This window comes from Frieseomelitta varia, unplaced genomic scaffold (assembly GCF_011392965.1).
Source record: "Frieseomelitta varia isolate USP_RPSP 00005682 unplaced genomic scaffold, Fvar_1.2 scaffold_646, whole genome shotgun sequence".
Classification (NCBI taxonomy): domain Eukaryota; kingdom Metazoa; phylum Arthropoda; class Insecta; order Hymenoptera; family Apidae; genus Frieseomelitta; species Frieseomelitta varia.
In genome coordinates this window covers 218,093-237,130 of record NW_025110419.1, presented here as the reverse complement: position 1 = coordinate 237,130, position 19,038 = coordinate 218,093, and the positions used below count along the sequence as shown (strand labels likewise).

General features: G+C 25.9%; 2 protein-coding genes across 6 annotated transcripts; one reads left to right on the top strand and one right to left on the bottom strand.

Moving 5' to 3' along the window:
* Window positions 1–535: 535 nt before the first annotated feature.
* Window positions 536–12,771, bottom strand: LOC122534864. 4 transcript variants are annotated; one of them, XM_043665882.1, is made up of 6 exons: window positions 12,694–12,771; window positions 12,361–12,536; window positions 3,716–3,841; window positions 1,947–2,977; window positions 1,279–1,450; window positions 536–1,102 (listed from the first exon to the last, which is right to left on the bottom strand). In XM_043665882.1, exons 2-6 carry the CDS (start codon window positions 12,505–12,507, stop codon window positions 986–988), a joined length of 1,593 nt encoding a protein of 530 aa, XP_043521817.1. In that variant the 5' UTR covers window positions 12,508–12,536; window positions 12,694–12,771; the 3' UTR covers window positions 536–985. The 4 variants fall into 4 exon arrangements, with proteins under 4 accessions (XP_043521817.1, XP_043521814.1, XP_043521815.1 ...); XM_043665879.1 differs by having other exon boundaries at window positions 12,592–12,759; XM_043665880.1 differs by having other exon boundaries at window positions 12,613–12,745.
* Window positions 12,772–13,776: 1,005 nt separating this feature from the next.
* Window positions 13,777–18,557, top strand: LOC122534875. 2 transcript variants are annotated; one of them, XM_043665902.1, is made up of 6 exons: window positions 13,777–14,338; window positions 14,496–15,127; window positions 15,466–15,879; window positions 16,001–16,492; window positions 16,990–17,112; window positions 17,651–18,557. In XM_043665902.1, the coding sequence occupies exons 2-6, from the start codon at window positions 14,542–14,544 to the stop codon at window positions 17,743–17,745; spliced, it is 1,710 nt and encodes a 569-aa protein (XP_043521837.1). In that variant the 5' UTR covers window positions 13,777–14,338; window positions 14,496–14,541; the 3' UTR covers window positions 17,746–18,557. The 2 variants fall into 2 exon arrangements, with proteins under 2 accessions (XP_043521837.1, XP_043521836.1); XM_043665901.1 differs by having other exon boundaries at window positions 13,780–14,338; window positions 15,995–16,492; window positions 17,651–18,556.
* Window positions 18,558–19,038: the final 481 nt, after the last annotated feature.

Genomic DNA, 19,038 nt, shown 5'->3' with positions numbered 1-19,038 from the left:
AATAACAAGTATATATTAATACTGAATGAATAAAAAATTATATTAATGTTATTAATAAGATTTTCGTCCGTTTATGCAGTATTCAATCATTAACTTATCAATGACAAGTGCTTGCTAAATATTGAAAAGGAAATGACAAAATAACTGAAAATTTATTTTACAATATTTTCATGTAAATTGCAAATTTTCCTTTAAAAAATAACATACTTATTATACTTAATAACATCTTTTATTAGAGTACTAGAAATGTCTACGAAAATTGATTATAACAATGTAACATTTTAATATTATAAACAATATAACATTTTCGTATTGATTATGTGTAATTCGCGACATTATTGCAAGTAGTAAGGAATTACATGTCTTATGATCCGGGTTATATCATATCATGATATATTAAAAAATATATTGATATACAGAATCTTTATTTTCTAATTTTATCATCTATTAACATTAATTTACAAAATACATACTAATTAATTACATACACGCAAGATTGATGTACATAGTATTATTAAACCAAAATATATTTGGAAGTATATTTATATATGTATATGCTTAATTTATTTTTATATATGTATATGCTTAATTGATCTATTTACCTACTTACATATCCTTTAATGAGAAATTTTTTTGCGAAGTTTGTCATTATGCAGTAGAAAATTAAATATTATATGCAAAATTGATGCAATCATCTAAAGGAAAGAGCTACAAGCTTTGCATATTGTACATTAGATTAAGTAAAAAATTTGCAATATTTACGTCAAATAGATAAATTGAAGAAAAGCGAAGATTAATAGCATATATCCCAACTACTGGAAACTTTTATAATCATCTTTAACGATAAAAAAGTTTATAGATTATAAAAATTTTAATTTAGTATAAATATTGAATCAAAGTAGTTTCCTTATTTTAATGTATAGAGTATCCCTTTGAACTCTTTTTCGACGCCTTGCATATAAAAAATAAGATATTTATAAATCGCTCATAGTGGAGTGACAACATCATGCATAGCATATCGCCATGTCCACGCTCTTGCAATTTCATCAAACTTTTCACGGTCGTTCATGTACATTTCACCCAATTCTGGTTCCATACAGACCTGCACATTTTATATTTATTAATATTTATTATTAAAATGTAATACTATGTTTTAAATATTACTTTTTAAATATCATACTAAAAATCATAACATATGGTCGCACAATTCATTTACAAATCTTTGTGAAAAATAAATAAATATAATATTTGTTAAAATATTATTATTCTTTAAATTACCTGACAATATGGGTCCGTTAGTAAGCTTTGAACACTGATTAACACCTTCGAAATTGTCAATGCTAATGACCAATTATGATGTATTGAGTCTATACCAACATCACCATGTCTAGAAACATTTGGATGAAGTATTTTTGTAAGAAATCTTACGACTGGTGGATACAAGGGATAACTGCAAAAATTTAAGACGAATGTGAAAAAAGAAGTTTAGAAAATTGAAATTGAACAATAATTATTTAAATATCGGAAACGAAAGTGTTTTTTTAATCTAATATCTTTTTTTTAATTACAAGAATGTAACAAATATTTGATAATTTAAATGGTATTTGGTGATCAATATCCTGCAGGTGTTTTCTTCAAAGTTTTCAAGATTACGAAAATTTTTTTAAATTGTTGCACCGCATACCTCATGACAAAATACATTCAGATATGATATGACTTTCAAATGACCTCAAAAGTGAAGTTAATGAACTTGAAATTCATACCTGAGAAAAACACAAATAAATCTGAAGAAAATATTTTTATAACATAACGAACATCTAGATGACTTGGTCAAGAAATTATGTTTTTTTTTCTGTGTTCAAATATTTTTAAGTTGCGACGAAAGTTGACCGAAATTTTTAAATTTTCGTACACTTTCAATAATAAAAGCACATATCTATACATACCTGCACGGTACTTGCAAATAAAGATAAAATAAACCTCCTTCGTATGGACTGCCCACAGGTCCAGTTATTGTAGCTTGCCAATGACAACACATTTGATCCAAAGGTGTTGCTTCAATACCCTCAGGAGGATCTATCCTTAAACTTTTAAGTTCACTGTGTAATCGATTTTTCCTCCACGAATTCTCTTGAATTCTTGGCGATCGGGACCTCAGACATGTTTGTGCTAAACATGTTCTACAAGGTGCTGAAGAAGCCAGAAAGTCATAAACTTTATACCAATTTTTAACATTCCCAATAGGTTTGTATAAAGGCCATCGCAATTTAACATTCTGTTGCCATTGTTGTGACGTTACATGTGTTGATAATAAACCACACCATCTACGGCAAACATTTGCAGCTGACCAAAGACTAACATCATCCAAATGTGAAAAAACAACTAACAATACTTCAGGCGGTAAACTCTCCATTAATCCTGGTTCAGAAATAGATTCACACTCGACATGTTTATAATTTGTTAACATTTCTAATCGTTCAGACAGGTTACACGATTTTGACATTTCTCCTATATTATTTTGTACTTTATAATTCCAGTGATAATGCTGACGATTTTCCAATTCCTTAACTCTTTGGAATGGAACAATGTTATGTAACGATCCATCTGCCACAGACGCAGAATTGAAAACGGATTCTTTACAATCTTCATGACGAGTGTCATTGTTCCCGTTACCTATATTTTGCACATTATCAGAATGAACATTGCATGGAAGCTGTACATTTTGAGTTACAACTGTTGCATTTTTAGAACTATTTGCATTTATACTATGATGTACTTTCGGCATAACTAAAATATTTTCATTCTTTAAACTAGAATTTTGTGCTATGCGACAATTTAAACTAGGAATATTTGCTACATTTGATACATTTAAAGTTGCATTTTGTGGAGAATTTTGTTGTTGTTGACTTGCTCTTCTTTCATGATTGTAATAAAGTTCTGTTGGTTCATCATTTCCTGAATCTTCATCATCTGTTTTCTACATGTAAAAATTTTAAAAAAAGAACATTAAGTATACATACATATATTATTTTTTTTTTGTACCATTAAACTTCATTTATTCATATAAAACATAAAACACAGACAACTGAATCTTTTCATTTTCAATTAGTCATAAAAATGTTCGTCTAAATTATATTAGAAGTAGGTGATAATGCAATAAATTATATTAAAAAATAAGATAATAATAATAAAAATAATATTCTATAATCAGTAATTCAAAATATAATCATTGAATATAAACTATGAAAAAAAAAACTTTTTTTCGTTGTGTGAGTTATAAAAAAAGATTTTTAAAAATCTAACCAAAATCCAAAATAGAATGAACTTTCGATAAGTTCAAGTCATTTTTCATCAAATTATTCAAAGTTCATCAAATTATTTTTCAATATAACTAACAATACGATTGATATGCAGCAACTGTTTTATACAATTATTGTTGTAGAAAAATTGCAATTTGTTCTGAATCTAAATTTGTTTCTACAACTACTGGTCAATTAGAGTAGGGCTTGTCTAAAATGTAATCTATTATGTATTTAAATGCAACATAATATAAATATTAATTCTGATTATTTTCAAATTCTGATTACCCAAATAAAATAATCAGGTATTGTATCATCTAGTTACATGATATCTAATTATATGTTATACATAATAAATGAAGTTTTATTATGAATATGTAAGCATAGTAAAAACATATGTATGTAATATGACATACTTCACTGAAAATAGGAACTTGTAAAAGACCAATGTCATTAGGAAACAAAAATGCATGACATGTTGGACAAACAGGTTCTCCAAAACATGGTCCATAATATCCATTGCAGAAACAACAAGTGATTGTCTAAAACAAATAGGTAAATTAAAATATTCCTACATGCAATACACAATTTTATATCAAAAATTATTATATTAACCCTTTGCATTCGTATCTTTCAAAAAACGATTACATTTCATAGACTGTAATATAATAATGATTGAATATAATAATATTTATGTCAGTACAATTATCCGATTCATTCCAAAAATGTGTGTATATAAATTATTTATAATGCCAACACAGTTGGCATTCCAAATTATTTTAACGAAAGCAATATAGCAGAGCTACTATTCTGAATGCAAAGAGTTAAATGTATTATTGCAAAAAGAAGTAAAGAGATTTAATTGTTAGTAAATATAATAATTAAAATAAATAATAATCAACAGTCCTACTCCAGTATTTTGATATTACACATATTATAGAAAAAAAGCGATCTTACATGAGGTTTTAAATGAAATGTGAAAAGAAATGAAAGATGAAAAGTAGGATATATCTAACCCACAAGACGAAAAACAAAAAGACGGTGAGAAATTATAAACAGTATCGCTATTAAATACAGATTACAAGATACTTGAATTACTTGGATTACTACAATGAAGCAAACTCCAAGAATGAGGACGTGGTTGAAGAAGAAAAAAGTGAAACATGGAACGGAGTAAACAGATTCAAATATTGCTCAGACTATAAGAAAAATATTGGGGTAAGGAAACAATAAAAGAAAAAGACAAGAAGCAATGGATAAGAATAAGATACGAGAATTATTGGCAGAACAAGGAGTACAAAGTTGAGAATTATTATATTATATTATTATATATATTAGAAAGGCTAAGAAAGACATGGATTACATATAGTGATACAAAGAGATAAAGAGAATAATTAAAACTTTTAGAATAATTAGATTTCAGATTTTTTAGATTAGATGACATATTATTGGAAGCGGGAAAAACTCTTACGAACAAAAACAAACGAGGATCTTACGAACAAAGATACGTGAGAATAGTTATGCGAATGTGTGAGAAAGTCAAAAAGAACAATAAGAAGAGGATGAATGAAGGAAAGAAGGAAGAAATAACAAAACGTAAACGTAAATAACAAAACCAAAGATAAACAAAGACAATATGTAGAATGAGATACAGCAAAATGTCGATTATCTGATTATCTGAATGATCAATTTATTCGAAAACAATTACCTAATTACGTAAATAAAATATTTAAACTATTAGATATTACTTACTAGCTATTAAACTAACTTACTAACTAGATATTAAACATATCTAACAATGATTATATTTTAGAACAAGTATTTTTCCTGCTTCAAATGCCCCGTTTCAGTGTTTCGTTTCGAATTTAATGCATATTTGCCTAAAGTATGGTATTATATTTAAAAAATAAATTAAATATTATTAAACGTGTAAAAAAAGAAATATATTTAATTTAGCTAAGAAAAAATTTATAATTAACGATATTAAAAATAGTGAATCAAAATTATTAAAATCTTGAAACTTAGATAGATATTTTCATGTCCATAGAAGTTTGAAAATAGCAAATGATCACTTGCAAAAATGAAGCATTGGTGTATTATTATGAGATTTATTTATCCAAAAGAAAGTTCTTAAATTAAATATCAAATTAAACAATAATAGAATTTTTAAAATATCTAATGATTATTAGAAACGTATTCTTTTAGATGGACATCTTTACATGAACATCTACATTTGGATATTGTCTAATTTCTATCAATATGCTCAGGAATTTAGTTCAGACTTATTATTCAAAAAACCGCTTATCTGAACGAGATTGTCTCCCAATTATGTAGTTCGGATAATCGACAGTCTACTGTACATCCTATAATTACTTTGTAATGTGGAATGTATAATATATTAATATTATTAATATAATTATAATATTATTAATTAATTATAAAAACATTTTAAACTACTGAAATCACATTTGTAATGTAAATGATCAATAGTTAAGGAAATATTTATTATTTTTACAAATTATAAAAGGTATTAGTTTTTTACTTTCTTTAATGTCAATAAAAAAATTAGCAAGATAAAGTATACACTTGCTGACAAAAGATAAAAAAAAATAGCTTAGTAATGATAGATACTTTAACTTTAATTTTATAAAATCTATTGTAGAAAAAACGAGAAAAGACAAAACTATGTCCTTGTATATTTTATAAAATTAAAGTTAAAATATCTCTTCTAAATCAATAATTTTTCAACATACATAGATAGTACTTTATTATAGCGAATATGTCGAGTTAGAAGAATATATAGTTCTATTTAAAGAAAAGTTGCATTTGTATTTTCAAAATTTGTATTTTCAATTTATATTTTCGTTGCATTTATAAAAAAAAAGTAAATCTGCAGAAAAAAAATCTTTTTATACCAATTAAGTTTCTCTTAGTAAAGATAAATATACTTTGTGTACGTGAAAATATAAGTATACTTGCACAGTAAGTACAAGTTTTATATATTATAATTTCAACTACACATTTTTCATACGTACATAATATACAGGATGATCCATTTAAGTGAAACCACCTAAGTATCTTTTCGAATTGCAATGATGCAAAAAAATATTTTTTGCCCAACATGAATAATATCGGAAGACCAATAAATTGATAAAAATATTTTTTTCAGAATTTTCAAGGTCATTGATGGTTTTTTCCATGCAATTATATATATATATTTTTTATTGTATCGTGTAGCTGATAAAAAATACGCTTAGATATGTAAAGAACATGACTTTGAAATGACATTGATATTCAAAAATTTAAGTTTTTCTGAAATCTTAAAATCTTAAAAAACACATTAGTAGCATAACATTAGTAGTAGAATAGTTTGTTGACGTTTAAACAAGAGTAATTTCCTTTCACGCAGAGCATGTGAAGAAACTTGTTTCTAAAAAGAATCGAAAAGCCCACTTAGAGTTCGCTAAAAAGTACATCGAGTGGTCGAAAGTATTATGTAATAACGAGTGTAAATTTAACTTATTTGGAAATGACTTTAGGAACAACATACGACATTCTGTTGGTCAATGATTTAATTCTAAATATTTGAAATCAACAATGGTAATAAAACAATATAATGGAAATGTAACAATATGGGTTTGTTCCTCGCATAATGGTACTGGTACACAAATAGAAGAAACATTGAATAGAATTGTATATTGTAATATTTTCGTATGTCGTATGATTTTAAAAGGAAAAATGTCAACGAGATGGCTATTTCAAAACGATAACGACCCTGAACATTCTTCTAAATTAGGAAAATTGTTAGTGATCAATTCAATTATTAAAGTTTTTTCACAAATAAAACGGAATTAATGGAAAAATATGGACTGAAGTACCAAACGACTATTGTATTCGATTAACCGAATCAATGCCTCACAGATGCCACGCAGTTATATCTAATTGTAAGACAAGCTTGTCCAATTTCTTTCCTTCCGCGAGTTCACATTTCCCCTTCTTCCTTTTTTTTCTAGGCGCTATGCAAGCCCCACTCTCTTTTAATCGAACCTGTCACCACGTGTAGACTAGCTACTACATGTATAATAGGTAAAACCAATACATATGAAATGCGATTGTAGAATGGTACACAATAATCAAATTGAAGTGCGATGGTGAAGTTCGTGTGATGTGGTGGGGCCTGTGAGTTATCCAGAAGGGAAAGAAACGACGGAGAAAAGTAAGTATGGAGAGGCACGAGTCACGGTGGCTCGTGAATTACCAGTTGAATAGGCCTCTAAAGGATTTCAAATATATAAAACTATATAAAAACTACAAATATTTACATTTTGTTAAAAGTGATTATATAGAACAAAAAAGATATATTGTTTAACTTCTGTCACAAGTGTTTTAATTGACGTTTATTTAATTATAAATTATAATTACCAATTATAGCCTTTATAGAAATAGATTTGGAAATATTTACTATATTCTGTTCATCTATGATTATCTGTTATATCGCGCTATTCCATGAAATGAGAAAGTTTTTATCTTCTGTAATTATAATAAAGTCATGTAACATTTTCTTCGGGATCATTTTAAAAACTAAAGATTCTATTTTCAGAATCAACTAAAATTTTTTGTTTTGTTTGCTTTTCTATATCATGTAATCGGTGGAAAAATGAATATGTCTTTTCTTTTTGAAATTTTTCAAATTCAAACTCAATTCTCACTTATTCCACCAAACTAAGACAAGTTATTTAATCAAGACAAGTTATTTAACAATAATTTCATCCTTCTTTTTACAATATTCACACATCCCATTTTTTCATATGCAACCGCCATCTCAAAAATAATACCTCGTCAAATACATCAATAAACTCATCCCTAATATAGATACACAAGGCTCATCTCTAACTGATTTCAATAACATATTTTACTAACTTAAACTAAATTCTATGACAGTCACGAGTTAAATCTAATCTAGATCGCTTGATTGTCAGATTGTTGTTCCTTTTTGGAACAATTTCAAGTATTATATTATGGGAAGTATCGCATGAATTTAATTATAACATTCACTTTAATTTAAGATTAGAAGAAATTAAAGATTATAGCCAATAAAAGGGCAATTAAATTTGAAGAAAATATAAAAATAGCAGAACATGAAGTTTTAGTTAAAAGAAAAGAAAAAGAAAACAGGATTGATAAAAGAAAAAAAAAAACAGTAGAGAAAATAGTATCAGGAATTAAATATAACCAATCAGAATTTAAGGCAATACAATGTAAATATATGTAAGTAAGATATTGACAAAAACTATAAGGAGAACTTTTTACAACATTATTTAGCTTACATCTCTTAATTTTTGTTTCTTCAACAATATAATTGTTTTTTCTTCTTTATTACTAATAATCAAATTATTTTCATAAATCCTGTGATTTGAGTCTATTTTTTAGAAGAATATTCTTTTCTAGAAAAACACAGAATAAAAATAATAAAAAATGATAGTAATATCAGCTGAAACTCAAGTTACTCACTTAATTCAATCTGAAGCATTCTTTTTCCATATTTCAATTTATCAGCTGACCAATTAAGAAAAAATTAATCGGATCACTGATCCGGAAATATGATTATTCGGATCTCAAAAATAACACAATGCATGTATTTTATATAAAATGTATATCCGTATGTACATCAGTGTCAATGCATCTTCCAATTCTTAATGAAATTAACTACAATATTGAGAAATAATTCCTCCTGTATTTAGTTTTCACTTGAAAGTCTCAAACTCAGGAACAATCTTCAACATTTATTTACATACACAGTTATACAGGTGAGGCATTTTCGAAAGGCATATTGTTCCAACAGTATTGTAATATTTCTATAAGCTATTTTCTCAAGGTCTCGAACTTATCGTTCATTCTCAAGCTTTTTCGAACTTGTCTAGTTCATTTTACAATTCAATCGGATCAAGATCTAGTGATTGAGGCCAATTCATATTTATTAAAATTGTTTAATTTTCTTTTTCTTCTAAATAACTTCTGTATAATTTAAAAAAATACTTGGAATGATTATCTTATTGCATAATCAATTTATTACTAATTAGATCAGATAGAATAGCACGTTCTAAAATTTTTTTACAATCTTCTTTATTCATTCTGCCATTAATTTGAACCGAATCACTTTGCTCAAATCCAGAGAAAAATAACTATAATAGAGCCGCTTTCATGTTTAATAGTTGGGACTAAATAATTATGAACTAATTTTTCTGGTACTGATCGATGAACTAATTTTAATTTTATGATTTGCTCCGAATAACTAAAATTTGGATTTATCTCTCCAGACTCTTCTTCAATCTTTCACTGAAAAATCCTTGTAACCAAGTTTTCATTGGTATCTTCTTTTTTTGCTAATGATAATAACGGTTTTTTAGTAATACGATCAATATGTACTGATTGTTTTGAAAGAGTTTTGTTAACTTAAATTTCAGGTGTCGTAAATATTCTATTTCTTTTACTTAATAAAACATAATTATTTTTTTTTAACATTATGCTGCAAATAATAATTTGCCCAATTTGAATTCATGAAAAACAGAAATAGAATAAATTTTATGTGGGACAGTCTATAGGTACCGAGGTCGATATCGCTATTACATAAACAATTTCTCGACAATGATTAATACAGCGTTAATCGTTGATTAGTCATATCTGAGGCAGAATTTAATATATTGTAATCAAAGTTTCTTATTAACACTTCAGAAATTAATAAAGACCTGTTAAATTAAAATTTTATGTTCGGGGTTCTCTCCTCCTCCCCTCCATCCTTTCAAAATGTTGTTTCATTCTGATGAATAAAGATCATATCATATTACATAATGTATTGTGCAAAAGTCTCATTAATATTTTAATAATATTCTTATTAATGTTTTTAAAACTCATTAAATTAAGATGTTAAAATTAAATTAAATTAAAATTTCTGATAGGACGGGATACAATGTTACAATTAATAAATCATTTAAGGCTCTTTTTAATCATTATTCAATCAATAACTATAATATAATCTTTCCATCTACTTCTATTCATGTCATTCTTTACAGAAATCCACCTTTTTTTATCTCACAATCAACTTTTTCATCTCAAACAGTTTTCTAAACTTTTATTGTATTACATCTGATAATTTCTGTATCTATCATAGGATTGCCTTTTAAAATCTGCAAAGCTGTGATTAAATCCACTCCTGATTAAACAAATTGAAAACAAAACTGACTGATTATTGTAAAATAATAACGTAATTATAACGTAATAATAACAAGGTAAACAACAAAATTAAAATATATAATCAGCTTCTTTCTAATATGCAAACACAGACAGTATCATTTTCCTCCATACGCGTAAGTAGAAAGAAAGACTGTTCTTTATTAAACAATTTGGACTCGCTTATAAGAACAACAAGAAACAGAAGGAAGTTTGTTTAGAGAGTGAAAAAATGTGAAGGAAGAGATCTAGACAATCTCATAGATAAAAAAAAAAAATATATCTGCTCTACGGAATAATTTATTTAAATTCTTTAAAAAATCAAATGCTACGTTTCGGATAATCTTTGAAGCCACAGCAAGACACAATCGCTTACTTCCTTTTCTTCCTCTAATTAATGAAAACTTTATAATATCAAATGAACTTGATAAGCTTAAGAAACTTCTTTGCCTTCGCTCATTTAAACACTACTAACTTATCCTTTCTTAAGCAAAAAATTGACAAATACATTCCTTTGTCCAAGTGGATACCAATTTAGTATAGAAGAAGAATTCACTATATTCTCAGAACACAGCCAAATTCATATGAGACATAAAAGACAAAATAGAGATTACAATTACATCAAAATTATTTCCAGAATAGCTGCATTTATCGACATATGTTTCTTTTCTCTTCATAGAAGATAGCTAAAATATTTCCTATCCAACAACTGAACAAATTAGATCTACTAAATCTATTGACTAGTTATGTATCAATTGTTATTTATTCTAGGTAAAATACTCAAAAAAATGTATTTTAAAATTTCCACTTCATTATCTAGATTAATATATAATATCATAATAGAGCAATAATTTAATTTCAGAAAATATCATTCCAACATCCAGTAAGTTGTAAGAATTCATAATATTCAATGTAAACTATTAAATTATCTTGCTCATTTAAAAACAAGACAAGAAAATAATTGTAGAAAAAACTATCCTCAGGACTAAAGCAAAACATCTGTGAAATAAAACTTGCAAAAAGTACAGAAATTAAGAACAAAAAACTGCAGAAATTAATTTTACACTGCACACTCACCTTACATTAAGCTATGAATAAGTAATTATTTTTCCAATGTCAAATTAACAATATTAATAACTCTAGAATCATCAGAACACATTAGGCAATAAATATAGCAAGTTAGAGCAGTATTACAACTAGTGACAAACATGTTAATTCATAAATAGTTTGATTATATTAAATAATTCAACAATAGTTTGAAATTTCAATAATAATCTGTAACAAACAATTTCATACAATAACAACATTTTTGGAATATTAATTATTCACAAATGGAAACTTAATATTTTTAAATCGGATAAAATGATCAGTTTAAAGAAAATCAGAAATATTAATGATATTTCAAAATTAATCTCTAATGTATAAACATGAAGATAATAGTGTTAACCTTTGAAAATGTACAAACATTTAATATGCGATATTTTTTCAAATAATTAGTTCTAGCACAATAATATGTATTATACTTTTAGAAAATAAAGCTACATTTTGCAAGAAAAAGAAAATGATTTGTCTGAAGCAAACATTTTACATTTAAAAATTTATAAAAGGTATAAAAAAAAGTTGTTTAAACAAATAGTTACTACAATATATGTAAATGTCAAATATTCCTGAAATAAAATTCAATAAACATCATTTACACAAAGTGATTTGTCTTAATACATGTTGATTATATATGTTAATTCTCAAATTGAAAAAAAAAATAATTTGTTTTAATATATGTTAATTCTCAAATTGAAGAAAAAAAATAATTCTATTTATTATTTAACAGACTTACCGAAAAATGAAATTCAGGGCAGGGTACATATTCAACTGGTTCTGCAAATTCATCTTCTAAATTTAAATTTTCATTATAAGTACCTTCTTTATGTACTTTTTCCTTGCTCATATGTGAAGAACTACCGATTACTTTGTCACCAGCCATATTTGAATCATAACAAATATAATGTTTTTCTACAAAAACGTATTAGGTTATCCAAATTATATATACGCATACTATAATCTTTACCGTATAGTCTTATATTTTTACATTAATAATTATTCGATCTTTGAAAGTAAACAAATGTCAGTATTAAATGTCACTAAGTACGGCGTTCTAACAAAACTTGCAAATACATATGAATAAGAACAATAAAATAGCTATAGTCTATAGTCTATAGTTCTGATAATGAGTTCCGACTGTCTTCAATATTCAGAATCTAGAAGGACAATTAAATATTATATTTTGCACCAATATAAATCTGAAAATAATTTTGCTTATTTACAAATATTGTTTCTGTTTTTATTTATTTTATATACAATATAATATTCTACAAATAAAAAAATATTCTACACATAATATATAATATATGTGGATATACATTTTTTTCTGAATTAAAAGAAAATTTATTACTTTTTAAAGTATATACACATAGCATTTTTAACATATGAAAATTTTGATGAAATATAAATAGTTATTGAAAATAATAATGTATTTTTAATCTATTATGTATTGTATATTACTGATATTAATATATTATTTTCTTATGAATATCTAAAAAAATGATTCAGGTGATATAATATTATTTATGTTTCTAATATTTTTATAATGTATATACATATGTCTATGTACGGAACTTATTGTTAGTAACTTGAAATATTTCGAACATTTGTAGTTAACATGTATTCAAACTAATGTAAATTTTATAAAATATGTATATTTCAAAATTGGATTAATTAATTGTAAATACTTTTTTCTAAATCCGAAAAGTAAAATTTATAAAAAAATATATCTTTATTAATGTCTACATTTTTTCATTATGTCTGATTGAGAAAAAATATTGTTATATAATATTTCTGTTCTGCTTTTTGTATTGGACATCATAAAGCACTTTATTCAATGATATTACTTTAACAGGTTATGAACAATGAATATTTTTTATTTTCGATTTGACCATTATTGCTTTCTTTATTATTCTTCATTTGATATTTTCATTATTGGTATTAATTTTTACAAACATAAACACTGCATTTCTTTTTCTATTTGTTATCTTTTCTACTTGTTGATTTTATAATATTAGGCATATTTTTCTGGCTACTTTAATAAATTTTTTACTTAAGCATCAACATTAATCAGCATTATATTCGCAAATCATAAATGATTGACGACTTAAAGATCTATTTGTGATTGGTGGAACGTTTTCATTGGTTGAATACTCGACTTTTGTCATGTGATCGTTCCCTATTTATGTTAATATCAGTGATACTGTCTCGAAATCTTGTGGCAAAACAATAACAAACTGTATTTTACGTGTATTGAATCGTATGAATTTTTAGTGCATAACTAAGAAGGGTGGTACAAGAATAAACAGCAGTATATATTTTTTTGTCTGTAACAGTTTTTGTTAAACCTGGGGAAAGGTTAAATTACTACAACATCAAGATCAGAATATTTTTTGAGTCAATGTTGTTGGCTAGGAAAAATATTTTGCTGACGAAAGTCATGGTCGTTTAGTTTGAGGGTGGTGAATATACTATGTAATCCTGTACATTAAGGATTGTTATTGATGTTCAAAGTATGCAAACCAATGAATCCTCATATTAAACTTTATTATTTATATGAACTATAAAGTGAATCCGTAAGCATATACGGATTCTAATATATTTTCCCGTTTGGAATTATCCAAATTAAATTTAATCATCAAATGAATTTTATTTAAATATTTAAGATTTTAAAACTTCACATAGACTAAACTATTTAGAAGAAAAGCAAACTGGTAAGATTCTTTGATCGTATATTAAATAATTAAAATTATTTATATTATTTAATATAATAAATTTATAATTTATCTTTCAAAATAAATATCTCAGTAAATTCTCGTATTTCAATAAAATTTTAGTTTTTCGTTTATTGATATTAAGACTTATCAACAGGAGAATCTGAGTACATTGAACTATTCTCGGAAATAAAACTAACTCAATGGATAGAATAATAAAACAAGAACCAAATCAAGAAATGGGTCCTTCATCAGCTTCAGTACCAATACCAGGAGGACACAGAAGTACCAGGGGTGTATATGAACAATTTTCACCATCGCCATTAACATCAATGTGGCCAAATAGATCAGACCACATAGAATCATCATTTAAAGCAGATGCTGATCAGTTAGATGATTTTTTTAAAACAGAAAAGTGGGAAGATGATGACATACTACAAGTGGATAAAGCAGATCTTATTCAAGGACCTACACTTGCTGAATTAAATGCAAATGATGATACTCTTCTTGGAGATTTAAATTTTGACGACTTACTTTTGCCAGAAGAGAGAGTTCAACCGTTTAAAACGGATGCTAACGTAGTTCAATCGGTTGGACCGTTGTTTAACGATAACAATGTTGCATTTGCTCCAAGTAGTTTTCCACAATCTGGATCAACATATCGTAATATTTGTCCTACGTATATAAATGCACATGGATTCAATTTGAATATAAATATCAATGTTACTGACAATTTGGAGACAATTAGTCCTAATGCTTTTCCAAGTCCAGGAGCCAGTAACATTGCAGGTTTATATGTAACTTATGTTTTTTATAATTTTAATAATTTCATAATAAATTTGGTATTAACGTAGTTTTATTTGACACATATAAAGTTATAACTAACAAAATTACTTACGTTTTATAATAAAAAAAAAATGTAAAGTTCAAAATTATACAGATTATAACTATTGTATAAATTATTATAGCTATTATTATAACTGTAATGTATTTAAAATATTTTAAAGATTTTAAGACTCTAATAATTAAAAAATTGTGTTTGAGGGTATATATATTATTTTAATGTTTGTTGAAACAAATAAGATATTTTTAAGCTAAAAATAATGTTTTAAATAATTGTTTTAAAGGTAGTTCAACTGCAAGTTCTTCAACATCTCTACAGCCTACAAATAAACCTAATGGACAGTCTGCTCTTCATGAATTGTTAATGAGACGATGTGAAAATTCTTTTGATAATTCTATTCATGGTCAGATGGATGTTGGATGTGCAAATAATAAGTCAAAAGTTTCTAGACTATCTATGTCTGCACCAACTCGAACAATGGCACTAGACCAAATTTGGGCTCGTAGAGAACCACGTCCACATTTATTAAGTACTGGGAGCCTTGGTGTTGTTGAAGCTGGTTCAACAAGTAGTTTAAGTACTGGGGGTGCACTTAGCCCAGATCCACTTTATCATATTGATCCCCCTAGTCACGATGAAGGTTATGAAGATAGTGATGATGATAGTGACCACTATGATGATTATAGTAGTGATAACGGTACTTTAATGTTTATAAATCATGCTATTATTTATAATGCATGCTATTATTTATAATGTCTTAATTAAATTTCATGTACTTTCATATAATACAATTAAACTCATATTATTTGTAGATACAGGTGGTAGTGATGGTGAAGATCAAAATACTGGAAGTAGAATGGGAAGTGGAAGTGTGGATTCAAATCGAGATAATAAACATATTAAAAAAGAACGATATTTTTGGCAATATAATGTTCAAGCAAAAGGGCCAAAAGGACAAAGGCTTGTTGCAAGAACGCGTCTTGAAGATCCACATATTTTAAATGAAGCCACGGATCCTGTTTTTAGCCCTCATTGTGCCCTTCGTGGAATTAAACACAGTGGAAAAGCTCGAAAAGGCGATGGAAACGATCTTACTCCAAATCCACGAAAATTGTATAGTATTGGTCGTGAATTGGATAAATTATCTCGTATTATTAATGATATGACGCCAGTTTCTGAGTTACCATTTACAGCAAGGCCCAAAACACGTAAAGAAAAAAACAAACTTGCATCAAGAGCATGCCGTCTAAAGAAAAAGGCTCAACATGAAGCAAATAAAATAAAACTACATGGCTTAGAACAGGAACACAGTTGAGTATTTGCAATTATGATCATATATAAACCAGCCAGTTTAACTCAAATTCAACTTTTTTTTAAAAAAATTAAATAAGACAGAAAATTTTTAAGATGAAATAAATTAGGATAATTAAATTTATCTAATATCATTATAAAGCACTAAAGCATATTTCATTCTTTAACTTCAAACGTATATTAAATTATAAAATTAAAATTAATGTACAAGATGATTATTAACGGAACTATGTTGAAATTGATTACTTAGAATGATTTTTGAAATAATTTATACATTATTGTAATAAATATACATACACTTTTATAGTAAAAGTAATAATATATAAAACCTTTTTTTTTTCTAATTTCAATATTTTATTTTAATATTACAGGTATAACAACAAAAAATGAAATATTAGAAAATTTTATATATAATTTAAAAATATTTGATGAATTGTAGCGACAACTTTCTAAAAATAGAAACAGTAATTTAATATATGAATAATTATTGTTGCAGAACGTTTAATTCAAGGTATATGCCAGGCTAAGCAAACTCTTGCTGCGAAACTAACAGAACCTAATCCTGAAAATCAAGAAGAGTTAACGCGTCAAATGGAAAAATACTGTAAATTGGCTACCAGTTAGTATTTTTAAAATTTTTATATAAAAATTGTATAATTTGATACACATTGTGTACATCATGTTGAATATGCATAATTATGTAAATGTATAATATTTGTTATTTTATTTTACTAACATTTTTTAAATTTAGTTATATTGAATTTTCATTAAGAGAGATAGAATATTATTTTTATTGCTTATATTTTTCATTTTGTATTTTATTTTATGATTTATTTAATAATTGCATATCTAATGATATCCTTGATAAATTATATCCTTGATATATCATTTTTCATGTTAATTTTTGTGAATGTAATAATAATTTCTAAATTATAGTTAGTAAGTTTCTTTAAGGTTTCTAATAAAATACTTATAACTTATTTAGTTTATATACATTAATTACAACAATTAATTTCCGTAGATTTTTTGATGTTCTTTAAACAAATTTGAAAGTTATTTAATTATTTAAAGTATTTCACATACGATTCGAATTCTACATACTAACTATTTCAGAAAAGATTGATTTATATTTCATGTTTTTTGTCCTTATGTTACAGAGATACGAATAGCAAATCATTCGACTGAATTTGTCAATAAAGTATTGGATAAAGTACGTTCTGGTGTCCCTGATGGTGGCATTGATGATTTCTAATACACACCAGTTGTTTGTTAGAAATGTTCATATGTGCGCATAAAATATGCGAGGAGGAAACGATGTGTATAGAATATTAAATTCATCGTAAATTATGAATTGAATGCTTCACATGGAAATCGAAACCAAAAATAGAAAGTAAGAATATTAATAATTTGATTTTAAATATATTTATATTATTTAAAATCAGTTAACAAACAATAGATAATTATTATCAGTGTTTTGTAGGATTGGTTGCAAATAATTTTATAATATAGCATACATTTGAATTTTATGTAAGAGAATATTATTTTGTGATGCTATTTACCAAGTGTGCAGATATTGGTTGCACATTTCTTTTATATACAGTTATATACGTTGCACATTAGATTTTGCTTAAAGCTGTGATAATTTTGTTAAATAATTATCAATAAATTTTTTTATAGAATGTATGTAGTCTATATGAAAGCAGTACAAAAGTTCAATTATTTAGAATATTAATTTAATTGAATAATTTGAATAATTTGAAATGTACCATCGATTCTCTCTCGCTAAGACGCTGCATTCCTATTTCCTATTTCTGCTTTTTTCTCTTTCATTAGATGTATATACTTTGTGTACGTTTTGTATATGTGCGTATGTGTATACATATATGCATATGAAGTAAAAAACAAAGCGCTAATATTGCAATATTATTCCATATAATTATTATGAAATAGAGTGAAATGTGGAAAAAAATTCCCGTCTTCTTTTCTTTTGTCTTTAAAACACAAAAAGAAAATAAAACAAAAAAATTAAAGTACATTTTCTATGGCAATATGAATTTTTGTTTGCCTGATTAATAAATTATAGTAATAATTTTAAAGTACAATATAAAACATTGTATGTTTTTGTGTTTGATTTATGAATGTACTTTATAAATGTACATAGTATTTCCTAATTTTTATTTCGTGTATTATTTTAATTTTTCTCATATTTCAATCCCGAATAATATTGCGAATTTCAGCAAATTTTCTTTTTTAGTGCATATGTATATACTAATTATCTTGTATACAAAAGCTTTTTATGATACATGAAACATTTATTAAAAAAGCGATAACACTATTCTCATATACTTTTCATGTATATATATATATAAAGAAAATATTAATTTCATTAAAAGTTTAAGATAAAATATTATATTTTCTTCATTATTATACTTCATTATTATTATACAGAATTAGTAGTGAAGTAGTTACTAGTAGAGTTATAAGTAAAGTTTTGCTTTCTTGTTTTATAAATAAAATCAAATTTCTAATTATACTGGATACTTGA

Bases quoted from the DNA above. Each gene is read 5' to 3' on its own strand.
- LOC122534875 (XM_043665901.1), top strand. From the start codon at position 14,542: ATGGATAGAATAATAAAACAAGAACCAAATCAAGAAATGGGTCCTTCA. The intron at 15,128-15,465 runs GTTTATATGTAA...ATTGTTTTAAAG, and splicing joins AGGAGCCAGTAACATTGCAG to GTAGTTCAACTGCAAGTTCT. The intron at 17,113-17,650 runs GTTAGTATTTTT...CTTATGTTACAG, and splicing joins ATACTGTAAATTGGCTACCA to AGATACGAATAGCAAATCAT.
- LOC122534864 (XM_043665882.1), bottom strand. From the start codon at position 12,507: ATGGCTGGTGACAAAGTAATCGGTAGTTCTTCACATATGAGCAAGGAA. The intron at 2,978-3,715 runs GTATGTCATATT...TTTTACATGTAG, and splicing joins AAGTTCCTATTTTCAGTGAA to AAAACAGATGATGAAGATTC. The intron at 1,103-1,278 runs GTAATTTAAAGA...TAAAATGTGCAG, and splicing joins TAACGGACCCATATTGTCAG to GTCTGTATGGAACCAGAATT.